The 23,267-nt window shown below is 50.2% G+C and overlaps 3 protein-coding genes and 1 pseudogene across 3 annotated transcripts; 2 read left to right on the top strand and 2 right to left on the bottom strand.

The window, feature by feature from the left end:
• The first annotated feature begins 776 nt into the window (after positions 1-776).
• Positions 777-1,733, top strand: LOC106495177 (olfactory receptor 52K1-like). Its single transcript, XM_013955594.2, has one exon. It carries the CDS (start codon positions 777-779, stop codon positions 1,731-1,733), a length of 957 nt encoding a protein of 318 aa, XP_013811048.2.
• A 6,377-nt stretch (positions 1,734-8,110) lies between these two features.
• Positions 8,111-9,064, top strand: LOC106495405 (olfactory receptor 51L1-like). The gene has a single exon (XM_013955869.1). It carries the CDS (start codon positions 8,111-8,113, stop codon positions 9,062-9,064), a length of 954 nt encoding a protein of 317 aa, XP_013811323.1.
• Positions 9,065-12,042: 2,978 nt separating this feature from the next.
• LOC106495404 (olfactory receptor 51G2-like) lies at positions 12,043-15,825 on the bottom strand (annotated as a pseudogene).
• A 2,712-nt stretch (positions 15,826-18,537) lies between these two features.
• LOC136991021 (olfactory receptor 51G1-like) lies at positions 18,538-19,488 on the bottom strand. The gene has a single exon (XM_067289498.1). It carries the CDS (start codon positions 19,486-19,488, stop codon positions 18,538-18,540), a length of 951 nt encoding a protein of 316 aa, XP_067145599.1.
• Positions 19,489-23,267: the final 3,779 nt, after the last annotated feature.

Raw genomic sequence — 23,267 nt, 5'->3', positions numbered from 1 at the left:
TTCATTGCTTCACACACACGCTCAGTTGCCACAGCAGTGGGCATGGGCATGAGCTCTAAGGCAATGCAAAGCCCTGTGCTGCAAGGCAGGACCAGTTAAAACTGACAGGTCTCCTGAAGGGAAGGGCATGCGATGCAGACCAGGCTGTGAGAGCCACATGCAGAGCGATGGACATAAATCCCGACTCGGTAACACATCCACAGACTTGAAGGATAGAAGGCTCTTTTCTCATCATGGCATCTCGCTTACTGCCTTAGCCATGCTAGAGAATCCAGTCGATAATTCCTGGGTCAGCCTCAGAAACATGGGCTTGAACAAGTCCGTCTTGTCTAGAACCATGCCCAGCTTCTAATGAGAGGAGTGAAACTAAAGGAACATTTCTGGCATCTCTGGGAAATATTTTTCTGATGCTTCGTTGCATCTTAGTTGCAGCTGTATAGCCCAGTTGTGTCTGAAGGTTGGAGATTTCACGTTGCAGTTATTAGAATTTATCATTCTAATATTTTTTTTCCCCCAAATTAGAAAGCACTGAGGAATTTCACACCTCAGCAATGGTGATCATACTTTATATTTTATATCACTTCACTTTGTTTTTGATAAACTCCACAGATTGGCCTTGTCATGATTTAATTACAGGCAGAGTAACAAAACAACTTCACACATTATGAGGGATTGACAGTGAAAGTGGCACAAACTGTGTATGTTTTGCAAAGTCTAATGATTCATCCTATTATGTTTTACTGAAAAGAAAGACTTCAAGGTGAAGCTTACAAAGGATGCTTCTCCATGTCAACTTCTCTGCTTCCAGCAACACCACCGCACTTGTGTTTTTCCTGACTGGCATCCCTGGCCTGGAAGCTATGCACCGCTGGATTTCCATCCCGTTCAGCACAGTGTTTGCCATAGCCCTTCTTGGGAACAGCACCCTCTTGTATGTGATAAAGACAGAGCCATCTCTCCACAAGCCCATGTTCTATTTCCTTTCCATGCTGGCTCTCACTGACTTGGTGCTGTCCCTGACCACCGTGCCCAAAATGCTGAGCATCTTCTGGTTCAATGCGCGGGAGATCACCTTCAAGGCCTGCCTTGTGCAGATGTTTTTCCTTCACTCTTTTGCCATCATGGAGTCGGCAGTGCTGCTGGCCATGGCTTTTGACAGGTATGTTGCTGTGTGCAACCCCCTGCGATACAGCTCCATCCTGACCAACTCCCTGATAGCCAAGATCGGGCTGCTGGCTCTGGTCAGGGCATCAGGGCTTGTATTGCCCCTGCCCTTCCTCCTCCGCCGCCTGCCGTATTGCCGCTCCCATGTCATCTCCCATTGCTACTGCGAACATATGGCGGTGGTGAAGCTGGCCTGTGCTGACACCAGATTCAATAATATCTACGGCATCTCCGTGCTTTTCTTCATTGTGGGGCTGGATATGCTGTGCATTGGGCACTCCTACCTCATGATCCTGAGAACTGTGTTGAGCCTGGCAACCAAGGAGGAGAGACTGAAGGCACTTGGTACCTGCCTTGCCCACATCTGCGCCATCCTGTTCTTCTACATCCCTGTGGTTTTGTCGTCGGTAATCCACAGGTTCGGTTACCACATTGCCCCTCATGTGCACATCTTGATGGCCAATTTGTACCTTCTCTTCCCTCCCATGATGAATCCTATAGTGTATGGTGTCAAAACCAAGGAGATCCGTGAGCGGGTGCTCACTGCATTTTCTCGCAAGAGGCTCTAAGTTCCAGGTGTCACCTGCTGCCGGTCCAAGTTCAGCTGCGCCTTCTTATCACTTAGACCCCCAGGATGATGTAGGGCTCCCAGGAAGCTTCTCCAGACACTTCCCTCCTGAACAGGCCCCGTTATCCCTGCTACACTATGGACATTCTGCCTATATTTGGAAGGACAAGGTCCCTACCGTGTTGTGAGTTACTTGCTCCACTCTGGGACCGGCAGAGTGGGAAGTCTGGCACATCTTTGGCTGATGCAGCACAGGGAGCAGACGATCCAGCTGTGCTGTGGTGATCAGCAGAAACTGGACTTGGGTGCAGTGCTCGCGTCTGCCTCAACCATTTTATCACTGACAGCGCTGTCAGCAAGCCTCTGACTGCAGATCCTGGAGCAGAGAGAAAGAAGATAGAGCGCCTTGTGCTGTTGGAAATGGTTAGCGAAAACTGTCCTTGCAGCAACCACACAGCTCATGAAGCACTCTTCTGGGCCACGCACAGCCCATCCGCACCAGCACATACAGATCTCTGCACAGTGAACTCCATGTGCAGCCCCTGAGGGGCCACAAAAATTAAGCCGGGACACACAACTGTGCAGCAAGCACACACTCCACTTTACATGCCTCCTGTCTCTTGTCCCAAAACTTTCCAAGTTAATGACCCCATGACTGTGAGATAATTGTACGTATCTGCTAAAAAAGTTTATGTGGCTGCAGGATCTCTGTGGCTGCAGGATCTCTGCAGAGATTGCCTCCTTCCCGTTGAGCTGCACAGCCTTTCCTCTAGCAGGGGTTGAGGCTGAAGGGGTCTCATGTGTGGATGCACCTCCTCTTCTGCTCCGTGGACCCCACTGCCATAGTGGCCTGCTTCATTTCACTGCCACTGTGGCCTGCTTCATTTCACCCCAGCAGAGGAGGGCATGCGCTATTTCCCCTGCGTGCTCTCCAGCACGGACATAGCAATGAGCACCTCGGCATGCCCAAAGCCTTGTGCAGCTTCTGGCTGAGGCCAGAAATGTTTTCTTCTGCATAGTTTACATGCATACAAATCTGGGCTCTTGAAAAGGAGACTCCTCTTCACAGTGTCTAACAAATTGATGTGGCACAGGAACAAAGTCTGGCCTGTTTCACTAGTTAATCTGCAGCTGCAGCATCCCCTTGCCAGCTGCACCAAGAGCCCTCATGCACATGCATCCCAAACATCCTGTTGAGCTGTGGATGGAGCCTGGAGCGAGGGATTGGAGGGCTGGGAGTAATGGGGAAGAAGAGCAGCCTTGGGCTCAGTGTTCAGCAAAGCTCTCAACGCTGGCTGAGGCAGACGCTAAGGCCAAATCGAGTGCGTGCTGAGAACAGCTGGCAGCTCTCCACGTGAGCATCGCTTGAGGTCAGCCTCTCTTCTTTGCGTGACACCAGCTGTAAAAGGGGATGTCCCCTCCTCGCGGTGGGAAGAGGCACACACGGTGCTGCCTTACTTGCAAATGGCAGTAGTAGCCACACAGAAATGCCTAAGAAGAATGCAAGCGATGGCCCAGGTGTGTGTCATGATGCTGAATAAGAGGGGAAGTCAATGCAGCGAGCAAAGGACAAGCTACGAGAATGCTTAAGGAAGAACAGGATCATTCCACAGATGTCTTCTGCTTCTCTCTACACTGTCAGAGGATGGATTTCCTGAAGTTCGCAATTCCTCCCTCTTGTTCCTTAACTGGTTCCTAATTTAGGAAACACAACATCAGATTTCTGCTGCAAATTTCTGCTTCCACAGATAGGCTTTCCATGAATATTCAGTGATGTTTACCTAGAATTTGTGCACCCTTCTGAAAAGGTTCCTTCCAAAATCACTTTCTAAATTATAATCAGTGAATACATGCAAAAAAGAAGACACACTGAAAAAATTCGTATTAGACGAAAGTATTTTGCGCAATCTGTTTGTCCCTGCGACTACCTGAGATGCACTGCATAGAAACGAACGAGTCCACAGCTACATGTTAACTCTTACAGGATTCTGACAGTATCCATAAAGCTACCCAGCTGTCTGATGCATGTGGCCTTTTAATACAGTGCTAACACTTAAGCTCCCAATCTGAGTCAAGAGAAGTCAGTACGTGGGTGAAGTTCAATAAGCACTTCTACCATTGGAAATCTGAATTAAACTCAGGGTCCTCCTCTGTATCTCTTTGGTCCTCAGCCTGTAGATGACGGGGTTGAGCACAGCGGGCACCAGGATGTAGATGTTCCCCATGGCAACACAGGCCAGCAGAGCCAGGCCTCTCCCAAACCTGTGCACCACGGAGAGACCAATCAGCAGCACCTAGAAGGCCAGGACCACGCAGATATGGGCGACACGGGTGCTGAACGCCTTGAGCCTCTCCTTCCATGATGCCAGCGAGCACAGAGCACAGAGGGACCCCCATCCAGAAGTGGGCAGCCTCCAGCCCAGGGATGCTGGCCAAGATGAAGGAGGAAGGGCTGAGATCGGAGCTGTTGGGGAAGGGTATGGCACGTGGGGCGGTGCACAGTCACACTAGTCCATCCCCCTTCCTCCGCTGCAACAAAATATTATTGTATTTTTATGAACCAGGAAATAAGCATGGTTCAAAGCCATGAAGATGAACACCCAAATATTTGATGGGATTTTAACAGGAGTTTTTATATTATGGGAGAAGTCTAGCTGGGGGCATCAACTACAGATTACTTGAAATGGTGAGTTCCCAAAGGGAGATGTAGTCATCAGAATCATCACATTTGAGTATATCTCTATTTCTGAATAAAATTTCATTGAGATTTGGGGGTTGTTTTTTCACTGAAACGTTTTGTGCTCTTCCCAATTTAGCAGTTAGCCATTAGCCCTGTCTGTTGAGCTGTATGGTGTGAGCAGTGTCATAGGCAAGATACTGTAGTGCTTTAAAAGCCTGTTTCTAACAGTGATGTGGTTTAGATTTTTCAAGAGAATTTGGGAAGCTAGATTTGCCTGCACCTAGTGGGTAACGCAATGACACCAGCATCAGCTTGACACCTAACTCATGCCAATCTCCTGCTGGGGTGCTGCTTTTGGCTCCACTCTCCTGCTAACAGAAACCCACGTTTCCAAGGCACAGCAGATGAAGCCTGCTAATAGGCACCATAACTTTTATGCCAACCCCCTTGCTACCTGTTTAATTTTCCTGATTTTTCTTTCATTGGGCCATCTCAGGATCATTCCAGCTTTAGAGGGGCTGAAGTGCTCTGCTTCGCTAAGTCCAGCATCTGCAGTGTATGAATCACCCTTGACAGAAATCTTCATTCAGAAAACGGGAGAGACTGCTGGCTGGGCTACGCTATGAGATATCCTAACTCAGGATAAGTGAGATAAAGGTCTCCAGAAAATGAGCCTGAACAGCACATAGAACACCCGGTGCTTTGGTGCTTTTTTCCGGTCCAAAATTTTGGCCAACCAGCGCAGAGACAGTTTCCCAACAACTGCTTACATTAAGATAGCCATAAAATCAACAAACCTGTAACCCATTTAGGGACCTACTGAATGGCAGATGGTATCCAGGCCATCTTGTTTAATAGCCACCAACAGCTCCACTCACAGTGAGCTTTTCTAATCCTTTTTTAAACCTGTTTATGCTCCTGGCATTTGCAGCATTCCATGGCAATGAGTTCCACAGTTTCTTGTGCATTTGTTTCTCACAGCTATTTCTCTCCTGAGCCGTTCCTTTTGCAAGACAATGAATTCTCATCTGTTTACTCTCTCTATGCATGGAAACTGTTCCATGACTTGGATCATTTTCTGTCTTTCTTTCTATTACTTTCTTTCCTACCACATCTCTTCTTGAGCTGAGAGAATGAGAAATGCATATAGCATTTCTAATGCCAGATTCATACGTTGGCAAAATGATTTTGCTCTTTCCTCCTTCCTTACCAGTTCCTCCTGCTGTGTGCTGTTGTGCATTCTGGGCTGACCTTTCCAGAGACCCACCTGCAATGCCCCTAAGGGTTTCTTCCCTAAATGGCAACGGGCAGTGCAGAGGCTGTCCAAGAAGCCCCATCCCCATCCTAGAAGAATTCCCTGCTGCCGCCAACATTTCCAGTCAGAGGTCTTCAAGAGGGGAATTGTGGGGAGCGAGACCTGCCCGGGGTAGGTGTGCGGTCACCACAGTGGAGAAGGTGCCATTGCGGGGCTTGGGAGTCAGGCTGTGGAGCTGGGGCCTCACTGCTGTGCACCGGAGGAGCGTTGCAGATGTGTGGGACAGGCTCTGCTGCAGCATGCAGTGGCCTCCCCTGCCCATGGAGGCACAGCTGCTTTTGAGCACTCACAGGGTTAAAATGCAGAAGTGTTTGGTGGCAGATGCTTTTCGCCACTGTTTGGGGACCCCAGGAGAGCGTTGCCAAGATCCCATATAAGCACAGAGGCGGAGTGAGTCTGGGAGGCACCTGTGTGGGCATGGAAAGCCAGCAGGCAGAGACTCTCAGGTCTGAGCCCTGCTCCTGCACAGTGGTGGTGAGTGTGCATCTCGGCTGGGGGCTGAGAGGGCTGGACCATGATCTCATGCCCATAGGTTTCCATAGAGGCAAGATGCCAGGGTCTCTCATAGCTCTGGGGAGCTGTGTCACTACAGACCCAGGGAGCCAGATGTGCCATCTGGGGCTGCGCCAGCCGCGGTCGCTCCTGTTTGGGCTTATTCGTGAGAGCAGTAGCTCTGGGCTGCCTTGGGTCAAGTCTGATTTGGTTCTGCTTTAGGATGAAACACAAGTTTGCCCCATCTCAAGTGTCTCTCCCTCTCCATGGACTGAGATTCCCTTCTCCCTTTCTTTCACCCCCTCCCCTGGCTGATGGCACCCAGCAAGGTGTTTGCAGGCTCTCCCATTTGCCCTCAGGAGCCGCTGCTTCCCAGGACACAGGCAACAGCTTCCCAGGTAGGTCTCATCATTCTTGTTCCTGGACAGGCATCTCTGCCTTGGGCTGCCTGAAAGCCTCTTCCTCACTGTGATGTTCTGCAGGACTGTTCTGTCCTCCCCCTCTTCCTACGCTGCCAGCTTTTGGGACGGTCTCAGCCAGGAGCACATCCTGGTATGAAACAGTGGCTCAGTTTCCCATCTCGGTGTCTGGACAGGTCAGGAGCAATGCTATTGCCTTGACTGGTTTGCCTCCAGGTCTGATTGTGAAATTGAGAAGCGTGGGAAGAGTGCTGCCATGTACCTGCACTCTGAAGCCTACCTCACATCTGACATTTCTCTGCCTTTCTGCCTCTCTTCTTTGCTCCTTCAAACAGGAGACCTGGGAGAGGAAGGTCTCTCAGGACGAGAGTTTGTGTGTATTGTGTGTGTGCGTGTGTGTGTGGGGGAATCAAGGGGAGAAAACAGTGGTGGTAAAAGCTGGTGGTAAAAGCTGAAGGCAAGCAGATGAAGACAAGGAGGGCGAGGAGATGAGCTTCATGCTCTTGTCTATTTCCTGACTCCCCATAAAGTGTGTCCATGGGAAGATCATGGAGGGGCTGTGAGTTACAACCAGAAGGCTTGACATTTGACTTGTTTGTCTAGGCTAAACCCGGGGTTAGTTTAGTGATAAGGTGCTGGTATGGCTTTGGTGCAAGCTCCCAGTATTTATATCTGCTACTGCCATCTCCAGAAGGCCCCACATGATCTTTGAATACAGGTTAGTTACATCCAGACCTGGCCAATGCTGTCACAGTCCCATCCTCAGTGGAGTCTCTTGGAACCCGGGCACCAAAGTGCCTGGGATGGGGCAGGCAACGCAGCAGGCAGCAGTTCCCCGAAGGCAACCAGGTGATTTCCAGAGGTCCCTTCTAACCTCAATCATTCTGTGATTCTGTGAACGTCATAAAAAAATCCCCCTGTCTGCCTTTCCGGTTGTTCATTTCAGATTCCCCAAGTCTCTTTTCCTTTAGACCAAGTTTTCCTGAGACATCTCTGAAATCCACAGCTGGCCACCAGCCATGCCCTAATCCCATGCACCCACCATAGGAAGTGTCCTAGCCTGTACTCCTCATCTCTGGGCACTGACACTGCAAGTGTGCTCATGGCCTTTGTTGAAGTCCAAGTGCCAGTTTTGTGACTGTGCACTGGGCACGGGCAAAATCCACTGCCTGCTGGTACAGCCAAGCACAGCCCTTGGTAAGGCCAAGACGACTTTGAAGTGGAGTCTCAGCAAGGCTGTGAGCCAGCAGTGAAGATGAAAATGCACAGTTTGCAAAATTTGGCATGTGCGAGGTTGTTCTCCATGCTGGCAACGGATACCCATATGTCCACTTCTCTACAGCGCCTTTGTCATTTCAGGAGGGCTTTTTGCTTGTGCACAGACAGGGTCTTTGACATTCATGCTGCTTTCAACTAACACCACTGCTTTTAGCCCTAGGGCACAGAACTGACAGTATCAGCGTAGTATCATAATGCTTTCCAATCTCACCGTGGACAGCCCAGCCGTATTCCTCCTGACGGGCATCCCCGGGCTAGAAAATGTCCAGTCCTGGCTCACCATTCCACTGTGTACCATGTACATGGTTGCAGTTCTGGGCAACTGCACCATCCTCTTCATCATCCACACGGAGCCGAGCCTCCACCAGCCCATGTACTATTTCCTGAGCATGTTGGCCCTCTCTGACCTGGGCCTCTCGGTGTCCACCATGCCCACAATGCTGAGCATCTTCCTCCTCAACTCCCGGGAGGTGAATGTCAACTCCTGCATTGCCCAACTGTACTTCATCCACACGTTCTCCCTCATGGAGTCAGCCGTGCTGCTGGCCATGGCCTTGGATCGCTTTGTGGCCATCCAGCAGCCCCTCAGGTACACCTCCATCCTGACAGACTCGACTGTCCTCAGGATTGGGCTGGCATTTGCTGTAAGGAGTGCTTTTATGGTAATGCCTACCCCCATTCTTCTCCGCCGGCTGCAGTTCTGCCTTCCCAATGTCCTCTCCCACTCCTTTTGCCTGCACCAGGACGTCATGAAGCTGTCCTGCTCTGACAGAAGAATCAACAGCATCCTTGGGCTGTTTGTCGTTGTCTCCACCATGGGCCTGGACTCTGTGCTCATTGTCCTCTCCTACATCCTGATCATCAGCACGGTGCTGGGCATTGCATCCCGAGAGGAACGCCTCAAGGCCCTCAACACCTGTGTCTCCCACATCTGTGCTGTCCTGATCTTCTACGTCCCCATGATTGGCATTTCCATGATCCACCGGTTTGGGAAACATGCCTCTCCCCTGGTGCATGTCCTCATGGCTGATGTCTATGTGCTGGTGCCCCCAGTGATGAACCCCATTGTATACAGTGTGAAAACTAAGCAAATTCGGCGCCGCATACTCCTGAGATTTCACAGGCAAAGACCACGGGAGGAACACTAAGTTTCTGTTAGACGCCCATTATTCCAACAGCCTTGCTGGTAAGAAGATATTTTTGTCCCAACTATTTGTTTCTGTTCTCTTGCTCGAGTTTACTGCCCCACACCTCTGTTAAAGGCATCATGGGAACATGCCCATGGGAACGTACTGCCGGACCATCCTTTCACCAGCTTGGCCTGGAGGAGGAGATCTCTTCTTGGACCCTGCGGGTAATGGCTCTCCTCACTCCTGCTGCCCTCTAAGGTATGGTGAAGGGGGCACACAAGTACCACACTATTCGCTGCCTGTTGATGCACCCTGCGAGCTCACAGGTGCCACGTCATGGCCACAGGCAAGGCTGGCAAAGAGCAGGCTCACGCTCTCTTGAGATCCCATTTAAAAACAAAAGAGGGGTTATAGCAATGCTTGTCAGGAAGGCATAAGAGCTCCCAAAGAGGTTTATTTCTGGGTGGCTACTAAATAGTAATACAGATGTGACACGGAATTGGGGAAAACTGAGAAATTTCCAAGGTTTAGAACTTTATTTAAACTACACGCATTTAAACCCCTTCAGGTCACTGTTGCAAGACACTAATGAAGCACCTTGCTTAGAAAGCAAAAAGTTTTCTGCAAGAAGAATGTGCATGTCTGTATGAAATTTGAGGGTGAAAAGTAAGAGCCACCATCTCTTTGTGCTTCAAACTATGCAGCTGGGAAGGGCAAGGAGGACTGTGAGGCTTGAAAGCAGTGACTGTTGCTTCGGCAAGCTGGAGTTTGGGAGGTAATCCTCCCCCTCTGCTGGGAGGTAATCCTTCCCCTCTCCTCAGCCCTGCTGAGGCCCCATCTGGAACACTGGGGCCAATGCTAGGCTCCTCAATACAAGAGAGACATGGAGCTACTGGAGCAAGTCCAGCGAAGGGCTGCTAAGATGATTAGGGGACTGGAGCATCTCTCTTATGAGGAGAGGCTGAGAGAGCTGGGCCTGTTCAGCCTGGAGAAGACTGAGAGGGGATCTTATTAACATGTACAAGCATGTTAAGGGAGGGTGTCAAGAGGATGGAGCCAGACTCTTTTCAGTGGAGCCCAACAACAGCACAAGAGGTAATGGGTGCAAACTGAAACAAGGACAGTTCCAGCTGAACATGAGAAACTTCTTCACTGTGAGGGTGACAGAGCACTGGGCCAGGTTGCCCAGAGAGGTTGTGGAGTCTCCTTGCCTGGAGATATTCAAAAGCTGTCTGGACACAATCCTTGGAACATGCTCTAGGTGAGCCTGCTTGAGCAGGGGAGTTGGACTAGATGATCTCCAAAGGTCCCTTCCAACCTTGACCATTCTGTGATTCTGTGATTCTGAGATGCAGAACCAATTTAAATGCAAAATGGCTGGAGATACAACACATGGGATTGTTGAAAGTGTAAAGCAGTGTCTGCTCAGAGCACTGAGATAACAGGAGTGGGGACAGCAAGGCGGATTTCAGAAGAAATTCCAACCTGGCCATTTTTGAAGATAATTGACCTTACTGAGACCTCGCCTTGTTGATGCTAAAGGTCACCTGCTACCAGAGTAGATGTACAACTCCCTGTGACCCACCTGAGCATTTCCTGTGTTTGACAAAATTCTTCCTTCTGCTTTTCTGCTCCGTGTCTTTACCCTGCAATGACGAGGTGGTGATTCATCCAGACTTCCCCCTAGAAACTTTCTTTAGGCTGAAGATCACAAATCTATTGCCATGTGCACATTTTTGTGTGCAGATAGCATGTGCAGGCTGTGCTCTCAGTCACAGCTCTGAGCTCTCCGAAGATGTTATTGCCCCATCATCCCCTTCATGTAGTGCATCGGCTCCCAGTTTCTCCCTCATCAGTGGGATCCCACAATTCGGCCAGCCCTCGCCCTGCCGCCCCTCCGCTGCTCTCCCGTGGTCTCGCAGTGCCTCTCTCAGCCCAGAGCACTTGTCTGCCAGTCCACCCTGCCCACCGTGCGCAGAGCGTCCTCCACATTCACCTCCCACCTTGTGTCCTGCCAAGCTGGGTTTACGACTCAGGGTAAGGAAAGATCCCCACAGAAGTGCTCTCTTCTTTACCAATGCACATTGGAGCAGGATGACAAGAAGGGGCTGAAACGGTTGTAGGTTAATTTTAAAAATAAAATTCCGCTTTCCAGTTTTTGTGATTTTGCCTCTTCTGCTTTTCCAGCACCCTCTTTTATGTATCCAGCCCAAAACTTGCAGGCACTTTCCCTCCCGAGACACTGAGGACATGAACACCAGCCCCCATTGTGGTCATCCTGCAAGTGGTTGAAATTGACCTGTACTGCAGGAGGTCACGGTTTACCGCAAAGCTACCAAAGGCCATCAACAGGAGCACAGATGGCTCCATGAGCAGTGGTGAGTGGATGAAGAAGATAGGAGGGAACCATTGCATCTGATTTCCCTGCAGTTAAACCAGCATAAACCCAGCACAATATGTACTGAGGACAAATACGGACTGATGTTACTGAGGGACAACATGGCCAAGAAAGAGAACGTGGACTTCAGTTCTGTCTTTTTGCATAAAAGATGCTGCTGCTGCCAAGATTTATATAGAAATATATAGAGCAGAAAAGGAGAGCAACCCAGAGGTGAGAAATCTTCCGACCTGGGAAACTTGTCAGGGGGAACAATGTAGGTCTGATACGGTGTTCTTGAATGCTGACATGAGCGCCGTGCAGATTTGCTTAAGCTCCTAAGCTGTAAAGTGAGGAACAATGCTTATCAACTACGCTATTGTAGCTAGCAAAACGAATTTAGAGGCAAGAATGAAGCACGGAGAAGGAACAGTATGTTCTGCTTTGATTTCCTGGATTCAGACCCTGTCTGGCTGAGACTCAGCCCTACCTCACTGAAGCCAGGGGAAATATTTGCGCTGACTCTAGTAGTAAAGAAAAGAGACTCCTATCTTTCAAATTCCCCTTGAACCACTTGCACTATTACCACTTGCAACAGTATTCACAGACTCATACCCCGTCATGCTAGGCCCTGAACAGTTGCCATGACCAAAAGCATCTGCACTCCTGAAGGCTTCCTGATCTTGTCTGTCACAGACATAAACAGGTAGTGTTCGTGGAGGAAGGCGGTGGTGGGAAATGCCTTTGTCTCATCACAAGGAGTCATGTTATCTTACACGGAACAGACATCTCAGGAAAGGGTAAGGTCTGCATTTTTAGTTTCCAGGGCATTTTGAAGGTAAGAGTCAAAAATGGCCTTGCCAAGTCCAAAGCGAGCATCTTCCTGCTGAGGTTAAATTCTGCATTTTTGTGTTCATAGTAGAGCTTGTCAATTCAGATGTCTCCCATCCCTGTGTTCTACAGCTAGTACACAAGCCATGCTCTGCCACAAATAAGCAAACCTCAGAAGGAAAAATATAGTCACAAACCACTGTCTTGGAACAGCTTTTTTCATCGCACAGTCCTGCTGAAGGCCCTGCTTTACGAACAGTAAATTCAGGGTGCACGTGAGGGGGATATGCTGGGAGCACCATAGGAGAAGAGCTGATTTTGACTGTGAGCTCTTCTTTTGCATCTGTACAGCACCTGGGACACTGTGGGTACAGCCCGTGGTGGGAGCTAGCCCTGGGCATGAGGCTGAACATTTGGAAATGGGCTCTGCCTCCAGACGTGTCTCCAGGAGCCTAGCGCCATGCATCAAAGGGCTGCTCAGCTCTTTGGCGGGCTGAGCACCATGCTCTGCACCCAGCATTGCAGCACGTGCATCGAGCCACTTCACTGTGCTTCCCCGTCCCTCTGTGGGAGCACCATTGACAATGGAGGAAATTCTGGAGACTTTCCAGAATTCTGGAAAAAACAGCTTCCCAAGCTGCTGATAGACCTGCACCTCACAGACAGAACAGTAGGAAGAGAAAGGTGTCCGGGCCAATTCCGGTGCTGCAGAGACTAGACAAACTTCAGGCTGCCCTGTGTTATGGCACACCCTTACCTGTCACTTGGGGCACAGCACTGTGCTGAAATAACTCAGCTGCTCCTGATAATTTTGCCTGTGCATCTTCATTTAAACGTGGCCTCCTGCATGCACAGCTCTACACTGTGACACAATTCTCAATCTCCTCACCATGCCAGCCACCCAGCACACCAAAATAGTCACCTCTTGCACAGGCCTCTTGAGGCAGAGGAGTGAAAACTAGCTGAACTGCTGGGCTCAAAGAGCTGTGATGGGCAGTACCAAGCGCAGCTGGAGGCCGGTCGCTAGTGGTGTCCCCCAGGGGTCAAGACTGGGTCCAGTACGTGGTATGTGCTGCTGTCACTCTCTCCAGTAGGTTAAACCTGGCAAACCACGGCAAGGTGCTTAGAGCACTTCCTGCTGATGGGAGACAGGGTTTCCATGGCCTCCTGGGCAGGAGGAGGTGTGATTTCCACCCTCCGGAGTCAGTGAAACAAGCTGCATTAAAGAGTCATTCATCAAAATGCATAAACAGTCTTGGAGCAAGGCTTACTCCCATGGCTGGGCTACAGAGTCCTGTTTTTCTCCCCTCCTTTCCCCCAGCCCTCTCTGTCTGTGCATTGGGGTAGTACCACGAGAAGGGTAGACATGCCCACCAGCTAGGCAGGTGGTGAGAGCACAAGCCTGGAAAGCCACCAAGTGAACGGACCTCTGAGGGTGGGGAGGCCCCAGAGGGGCTTCAGCTCCCTAGGACAGTACTTGTGGCAAGTGCAAAGGTATCTGCCTCCAGGGCTTGTGCTGCCATGTGTCAACACTGGAGTCTTCCCACAAAACCTCCTGGTCACCTCACATCAAGCGTACCCCAGCATCAGAGGGGATGGTGCATGCAGATCACTCTCTTTCCCTCTTTTAAGGTCTTCCTCTTACATTTGTAGCTTCTCTTGTAGCTCTGGGCACGCACTGCTGAGGGGACTGCAAGTACCCAAGCTAAGGTGAGGGCTGAGGTGGGGGCATGGAAGTGCAGGTAGATATCCAGCCTGTACTGGCTTTAAACAAGTGGTTGACTTGCCAAAGGTGGGCTGACCAGGCAAGGAATTTAACCGCAGTCTCATGAGGCAGCCACTAGGAGGATGAGAGGGAGCTGGAGAGCTGGTAGCACCTCTGGCCATCCTGGCCAGGGCCTCATTAGCTGCAGGAGTTTCAGAGCAGCTTGGAGCTACTCTCAATTCAACTGTTTGGCAGCTTTTCTTAAGCAATCATCCAACACCTGGCTGGGGCAGAGGTCCCCAGCTCAACAGCTGGGCCTGATCCTCCAAGGACTGGAGGTGGATCCTCCCAGTCTGTAAGCGTGGGGTGCTACAAGTGCTGCAAAGACAGGTGCAGAGTGTCAGCGTCCTGCTGGGACTCCTAAATGTCAGCACCTACTTCCTGCCCCCAAGCTCCCTCCTCTGTCTCTCATGTAGGGTAGCAGTTCTGCAGGAAGACCCCCTGGCAGTGTGCAGTCATGCCTGCACCAGTCCAACAGACAAGTGCGTGTTTTGTGCTTCCAGCATGCCTGTCACACACCTCACCCCCAAGCACCAGATGCAGAGTGTGGGGAAGGTGTGTGAAAACAGCTGGATACCCAGGCACTGGGCACACCTGGTGCAGGTCTTTTGCTCAGCCAGCACAACGAATACCAGACAAAACTTGAGAAGACTGTTCCTGCTGTCACTTTCAGCATGTGCATGATTGCATGGAGAAAGGAAAAAAACTTCTTCAGCCTTTCTCTTTATTGCATGTAGAGATGTGCTGTGAGATCTGAGTGAGCCCACACAAAGTTACCCTTACAAGCTGTCTTGTCTTGGAATTAAACCAACTGGTATTTCCCAGCCGCACTAGGGACAGGGGTGGGGCAGAGCGGGGATAGGACCTTGTCACCTGAAGAATACCCTGGCAATGCGGGCTCGTATCTGCTTGGTTTTCACACTGTAGACGATGGGGTTCATCAGGGGTGGGAGCAACAGGTAGACGTAACCCATGAGAATCTGCACCAGGGGAGAAGAGCTGCCCCCAAATCGGTGTATTACGGACAAGCCGATCATGGGCGTGTAGAACAGCAAAACGACACAGACATGGGACACACAGGTGTTGAGGGCCTTGAAACGCTCCTCCTGGGAGGCAATGCTCAGCACAGCTCTGAGGATCATTATGTACGATAACAGGATGAGAAGCGAGTCCACACCAACGGTAGAGATGATGACAAAGAAGCCGTAGATGCTGTTGACTGTGATATCGGAACAGGCCAGCTTCATGACCTCCTGGTGCAGGCAGTAGGAATGGGAGAGGACATTGTGCCGGCAATACTGAAACCTTTTCAGGAGGAAGGGGAGTGGAAATATTAGAGCCACACCTCGCACCATGAATGCTAGTCCCAGTCTTACTGTTCTAGGGGTAGTTAAGATAGATGCATACCGCAGATGGGTTACAGATGGCGATGTAGCGGTCAAAGGCCATTGACAAAAGCACAGAGGATTCAATGAAAGAAAGCGAGTGGATGAAGAACAGCTGGACGAAGCAGGCATCGATGCTGATCTCTCTAGAGTCAAACCAGAATATACCCAGGATAGTAGGCATGGTGGAGATGGATAAGCAAAGGTCTGTGAGAGCCAGCATGGAAAGAAAGATGTACATGGGCTCATGGAGACTCAGATCTGTTTTTATAATAAACAGGATGACAGAGTTGCCCAGCATGGAAATAACATACATGGAGAAGAACAGGAGGGAGATGCAGAGGTTCATGGCCTCCTGGCCAGGGATACCTGTGAGCAGGAATACTGTGGGCTTCATCTGTGTGTCATTGAACACGAACATGGCACATGGGATGGAGCTGAACCCCTCAAAGTGTGCTTCCTGCAAAGGATCACAAGAGATGAGATGACATTTAGTTGTGCTATCCCACTGCCAATTTGAATTGAGGCATTCCAGAGGGCTCAAGGGAAAGGAAGTAGGCAAAAGCAAAATCTTGGGCTTATGCTGTCAATAAAAGATCTGGAATGAACCCCGGCCTGAGATCCCTTTGTTTCTGAAACACCTGATGCTAGTGACTGTTCGGGGAGTTTGCTAAAGATCCCACAATAAAATATAACAAAAAACAATCCCCTCAGGGAGAGGAGTCCCTGCTCAACTCTGGGGGTTATGTGCAAAAGCAGGAAGGTCTGCAGAACCTTTACAAAAATAGTTCCTTTTCTGTACATATGTTCATTACAAATGCACAATGAAAACAAGGTGTTTATTGCACGTCTTCATCCTGCCTTAACCTTATTTACCCATGTGTTCCAGTGCCTCCTGGGTGGGTGAATATTGATTGTTGCTTCTGCAGCATGGCTATGCATTACAAATAGGGTTTTCTTTTCTTTTTTTGTAAAATCTTCTCTAAACTTGCGGTACCCAGTTCTATCATTCCCTCTTGATGATCTGTCAAGAAAAGGTGAAGGTTCTGGCTCTCCAGGGGCTAGAAGCTGACCTGAAGAATATCTTTCCAGATACCTTGGTTCTGGTAGACTTCCTCTAGGTTTATAGAACAAATCCGAACCAGTCCATGCCAGCAAGGCACTTATTAGGGTGTAAATCCAAACAGGAGCCTACCTCCTCCGGCCACGTAGTGGTTGTACAAGTACCTGTCTGTTACAAGTCAGTAAGGAGAGCTGCTTTGACTGGTGGGCAACATCGCCGGTGCATGAATTCCTCAGGCAACCTTGGAGGACTGATATTTATCGATGGCACGTGTCATTGTGCACAACGAACAAGTTCCCTTTGCTGCACCTCAGCACCCCTTTTGGCCAGAACTTAAGTCAGTAGTTTTGCTTGCCCATGAGTTTTTAGCAAATACCGCACAGAATAATGCCTCAGACTTGTATATGAAATTTCAAACAGCTCTAGTCCGATTCCAAGAGACAAAACTATGCAATTACTTTGTGAACAGATATTTCAAAAGCTCTACTTGCATAAAAAATGCTTTCGGCATGTTTATTTATTAACCTTTCCAAAGACGTTAGAAAGTGAAGCTGCTAGTATTCTTTCCGTATCTTGTCTTTCCCATACACTTCTTTTCTCTTTCTCTGACACATTGGAGAGCTGTGAGAATGATTAAAATCGTGAAAAAGATGCCTTATTGTGAAAAACTCTAAGGAGCTCGGTCTACTGGGTTTATCAAAGTGAATTTGAAAGTCTGAAAAATCACAAACCAGAAGTCACAAACTCAAGAGACAAGATTTTAGCTCAGTCCTCTTCAGCCTAGCTCCCAAGATATAATAAGATGCAATGGTGGAAGTCTGAAGGTAGACAAATTCAAATTAGATACAAGACAACGCTTCAATTATAAATATAAAATTGCAACAGTTCCATTAAGGCTGTACTGGATTCACCATCCCTGGTGATTTTTTTTTAATGACTATTGGAGAAGGAATTGGGTGAAGGCTCGTTTGTTCTGTGCCATTTATTTGGAGGGTTTTGTTCTCTCTAATTTAAACAAGATGAACTCGAGGCCAAATGTACAGTCTTGATGAAGATGAAAAACAGGAATACTTGTGCCCTATTGGGTCTTACAGAGTGCAATGTTGAAACCAGTGCCTGGATTAGCATACCCATAATGCTTTGAAAGACTTAGAAAGAACTACTGGGGCCCTGTGGAGCCCAGAGAGAGAGGCCTTCAGCAACACACACGACACCACCACACCCTCTGGGCTTTGCACCCCTGCCAACCTCACACAGGGTCCAAATCCATCTGCAGCCCAGCTGAACAGTCCTTCCTGGAGCAAAACCCTAATGCTGCCACAGAAGAGGACTTCAGGCAGTGTGTGAAGGGCTGGACGGGAAGGGGGAGCAGTGCACAGAGCTGCAGCTCAGGCTTTGGTAGAGGGGTCACATTGCTCACACAGGCAACCTTTCCCTAGGTGCAGTCAGCAATTGCACCTTCATCCCGCAGCGCAGCTGAAATTTAAGAGAAACTCTTTCTGCTCAGCTTCTCTTATTTTGATATGAACCTTTCTGCTTAATAATCTGGAGCAAAGAATGAATGCTGTGGATGATGGTGAGGACAGAAGCAAAAAGCCAGAGCCACACGGGAGATGCTTTTTGTGCTGTTTTATTCTTAGATGTAGGCACCCATACCATACCTATTCGTACCAATATCCAGAGCTGAAAGTGCAGCTGGGGAGACCGAGGCTGTCAGCGCAGAGGAAAGTCCCCACTGAACGAGACTTTATAACACAAGTATACTGACCACACTTCCTCAGCCTGGCAGTTCGCCCAGGAGAACATTTGTCCTAAGCCCATAGCAATATGAGTCTGCTATATAGCCGTGCATGTCCCTTGTACATTTTTCTGCTGGTACATCTCTGGAGGAGATGGTGCACAGGGTATGGTGGAGGCCAGCAGTCCCACAGGCACGTGGGTCACAGAGCTAGCGAGGATGGCTAGAAGCCGGCTGCCAGCGTTCATGGCTCGTTAAGTCACAACACAAATTGCACCCACCGCTTGGCCCGGAGCAGGGCCCCTTCTTTCTGCTCTTCCTTGGTCAGAAGGTCAACGTGCGCACAGTGCCGGGCTGCTCTGCAGCCTCTTGAGGATCCTTTGCCGGATCTGGGTTATTTTGATGCTGTACACAATGGGATTCGGCATGGGGGGGATGAGGACATAGATGAAGCCCATGAGGATGTGCACCAGCGGGGAAGCATGCTCCCCAAACCGGTGCACAATGGTCAGCCCTATGAGGGGGATGTAGAAGATGAGGACAGCACAGAGGTGGGAGACGCAGGTGTCCAGAGCCCGGAGGCGCTCCTCCCCAGAGGCAATGTTGGAGACTGTCTTCACGATGATGACATAGGAAAGGAGAATGAGCAGGGAGTCAATGCCAAATGTGGCCAGGACTGCAAAGAGGCCGTAGATGATGTTGACTCTCCTGTCCGAGCAGGCAAGCTTCATCATGTCCTGGTGCACACAGAACGAGTGGGAGAGAGTGTTGACTCTGCAGTACCGCAGCAGCCGGAGGAGGATTGGGGTTGGGAGTGTAAAGAGCACAGCCCTGAAAACCATCGCCAGCCCTATCTTGGCTACCCTGGAATTAGTCATAATCAGGGAGTATCGGAGTGGGTTGGAGATGGCAACAAAGCGGTCAAAAGCCATTGCCACCAGGATGACAGACTCCATGCCGGACAGGGAGTGGATGAAGAACATCTGAGTGGCACAGGCATCAAAGCTGACTGCTCGGGAGTTGAACCAGAAGAGGCGGAGCATGGTTGGCAGGGTGGTGGCAACCTGACACAGGTCTGTCACAGCCAGCATAGCCAAGAACAGGTACATGGGCTTGTGCAGGCTCACCTCTGCCTGAATGATGGCCAAGATAGTGCAGTTACCACAAATAGCAACGAGATACATCAGGCTTATAGAAATGGCAATCCAAGGGTGACTATTTTCCAGGCCAGGGAAACCAGTCAGTAGGAACATCAAAGGCTTGGAGCTGCCATTAGTGGCCATTGCTGGAGAGGCCTTTCCTTATCCTGTGTCACTGCTTGCCAACCTGCAGGGAAAACAATGGAGTGATTAGTTAGGAGAAAAGGTGTGGGAGGAGAAGATTCCAGCTTTCTCTGCCAGGGGACAAATTTACTCTGATCCTTTCTAAGGTTTCCGTTAGCATTGTGGAAGAAAATTATAAAATCAGTGCTGACAAAATCCACAGATGGCACAAACTTTGGTGGAAGGGTAAAAAGGGAGGACAAAAGATTGTGCAGGTATGGGGGGCGTGGGGGGGGGGCAACAGCAAACACACCGCTTTGGCCCTGAGAAACTGGGAAATTCACCACTGTAAGATGCAAGTGGTTGTACTTCCTAGAAATCGGTAGGAAGTTGGAGAACGCTTAGAGAGTGGGGTCAAAAGAATTTGAGGGCTGGAAAACAGTTTGTGTTGAAAAATAACTAACTATTTTACCTGGGAATAGGTCAAGTGGTGACTCCTCTGCAGTCTGTGCATATTACACAGGCAGCAAGTGATGGCTGAGTAGGCAGCCACAGCTGTAACAAAGCCTCATCCTTCGGGTGAGGATAAATGAGAGAAATCGTGTTAAAAAAAGTAGTGGGGTGACTTCTGAAGAGAGTGGGGTATTCTCCATTGCCCAGAGGCTTCATCTGAAGGCTGGGTGTGGGGCTGAGGTGGGGAGGGAAGACGGTGCCCTTGGTGTCATTCCAGCCTGCGCTTAGGATGAGCCCAGGATGCACACGGAAATCTGTGTGAGCTGAGACTCACTCCTGGCTCTCACAGCTTGCAGAGAGTCTTCTGCTAGCACCCAGCCCCCTTCAGCCACTAGCTGAGCTCCAAATCAGAACCAGAATGCATTTTAGCCCCCGCTACTCTGAGGACAGGCATTTCCAGACCTCCTCATTCAGAGCTCTGGAAAGCATGACATTTCCCACTTGACTTTGCTGCTGCCTGGGCTGCCCTCACCCATTCGAGCGCCAGCAATGTCCCCTTGCTGAGACAGCACATGCTCTTTCCCTCACTCATGCAATTTCTCTTGCTGCTCAAAATCCACTTTTTTCTCATGCAAGTTTTCCTCTAGTTGCTTTCCCACCTATGCTTCTTGGCACACCGTTGCCTTCTGGACTCACCAGAGTCCCTTAGTGCTGCATATAAATAGACACAAAGATTTCTTTCCACAGCTCACACCTTGCACTTGTTGACACCAAACTTTATCTGTCATCCAATCGTGTGTTCTCGTAGCTGTGGCCAACCTAAAGAACGCGTAACACAGCACCCTGCCTCTGTTGCCCTGTCTCTGCAGGCAAGAGCTGTTGTCCACAAGCCCCAGGGTGCAATTTTAGGGTATGTCTCGTTGTCCTCAGTGCTGATCCTCTGCTCTTCTGCTCCAACTCCTTTTTCATCAGCGAATGACTTAGCTTCAGGAACGCACTTACGTGCCTTCCCCTGCCTCTCTGTGGTTATGTCTGGGGTGCCAAAGGCAAGGCAAGTGACTGTGGAAGCTACGCCTAACTTTCATGAAACACCGCAGAGAAATACCTGATCCTACTGAAGACACCGCTTCAAATGACCGCACCATGACGGTCGGAAGTTGAAATGCAGCTAGAAATCAGGCACAATTACGCAGTTTACCTGTGCTCTGCATCCATCCGCAGGAAGAGGTGTCCGCACGGCACAGGGAGCAAGCAGAGCAGCCTTCTTGGAGAAAGCAATTGGCAGCGCCCCACCAGGAAAGGATTTATAGTGCAGCTCTGCAGGGATCAGCGGGCGCCTTGGGAACTGAAACAGCACCGTAAATCACAGGTCAGACTCTTAGTGCCAGCCCCAGGGAAACAGGCTCCATCCTCCATGCCTGGGCTTGGCACTCACTTTAACCCGGGAGGCACGGTCTGATGGTGGGCTTGACAAGTGTTTTGGCAGGGCTTGTAAGATTACCTCTTGTCTTGACTCCAGCTGCGCCTGAGGCTCTGATGGCCAGGCCCTGCCTGTACACCAAGCATACAAAGGAACAAAAAGCAGCTGTGGTGCTCCCCACCTTTGCCCTTGGCTGTAGGGTCTTGCCTGTACCACGTTATGGCCAGCAATGGTGCACCAGGCAGACGTCCCTGCAGCAGCACAGACATGCACTGGTAAACACGTGCTGCACAGCACACTGCTGTGAGCGTGTCCTTGCTGGGCTTGCTAGCCTGGCTGCCAGGGTGCGTCTGTCCTGCCACGGAGCAGGTGCTCTTGCAGGAGCCAGCTCAGAAAGCTCTGCACTGCTCAGGGCTGTGTAGCACAAGTTGGGTATCCTGCCTCCATGCCTAAGATTTCTGTTCCACTTTCTTCCTGCCCTTGGGCTTTTATCTGTCTGGTTGTTGGAACTGTGGCTGCTTAGAATTTGGGGTTTATGGGGGAAATACAACTGAACAGGGCAGGGCTTAGAATGTGGACCCATTTCCTTCTAGCAGCATCAAGGAGCAACTTGAGAGAGAAGATCACTGGCTTTGCAGTGAAATGGATATGATCAGTCCGTCACCTTGCACTGCCAAGCAGCAATGTCCTGCAGAGGGACCTCTGAGGCCATCTGCAGGCACGGTCGTCCATGCTCTCCTTTGAGAAGGCCAACACTTCTTGGAGAAGATGTGCGAGACTGGCCTCTAAGGCAGGCCATGTTTCTCTACACGTGCAGCTGTCTCAGTGTCTTTGCACGTTCCGGTACAAAGAGTGCAAAGAGATCCAGAGCCTGCCTGCATATCCCATACAGAGCAGGGAGATGGGGAGTGGAGCATGTGCAGGAACATCCTTGAGGGAGCAGACGCCTTCAGAAAGCAGGAGCTGGCGAAGCACTGCTGAGTCGCATCTAAGGGGCAGCTTGGGGTTTCCAGACACCCCATACCTTAGGGTCTGGGTGTTGTGAACTCAGTTCCCATGTTGCCCAGGCAGATCATACAAAATGGTTTCTCCCACATCTGAGACATTTGGGCCATTCTCAAGCTGTGCCCTGGAGGCTTTTGCAGAGCCAAAGCAAAACAGGGCCAGGGATCCCGGCCCTGCTCCCCGACTCAGAGCCAGGAACACCATGCAGGCAGTCACACAGCCTATCTTACCCATGGAGCCCCTTCCCCTCATCCAGCAGGATCCAACAGTTTCTGTGTCCCATACCTTTCAATGCAAGAAGCACTGTCGGAGCAGCCTCCTCCCAAATTCACTGTGCTGGTGACAGCATGTGGGCTGGCACAGCTGCTGGAGCACAGCAGATGCATCTGAGTGTTTCCCCTTCTGCAAGGCATGGGCAACAGGCTGCCTCTCCTTAGATAGATGCCAGCCTCTGCCAGTGCTCAGCCTGCCAAGCCTTGGGGTACCAGGAAGACACCAGGAAAACCTAATGAAGGAAGAGGTATGCACAGTCCCCAGCACAGGGCCATGGCCAGGACCACGGCCAGGGCCAGGGAGGGAGATCAGAGGGTCCCACACGCAGAGATCCCCAGGAGGTGGGAGGTACCCGAGGTGGGAGCTGCAAGGTCCCCCTGCCTCTTGTTTTTATTGCCCCAACTGTTCTCTTCTCTGCTAGCACCAGGATTTATAGCTTACAACACTGGGGAAATCTGCAGAGACAAGCTTTCACAGCAGCTGAAGCTTATAAACTCCCCCGGATCACAAGCAGCAGCCCTGTCTTCACAATCTGAACCCAAATGATAACATCCTGCCTGCCAAAACCACAAAAAGCAACCAGCCCTTTCCACAAAGCACAAATCCCCCTGTTTTGGTCTCAGGGCTGTACACACAGGGCCACAAAAGC

This window comes from Apteryx mantelli, chromosome 1 (assembly GCF_036417845.1).
Source record: "Apteryx mantelli isolate bAptMan1 chromosome 1, bAptMan1.hap1, whole genome shotgun sequence".
Taxonomy (NCBI): Eukaryota; Metazoa; Chordata; class Aves; order Apterygiformes; family Apterygidae; genus Apteryx; species Apteryx mantelli.
The sequence above is the reverse complement of the archived record's forward strand: the minus strand, read 5'-3'. Positions and strand labels throughout refer to the sequence as shown.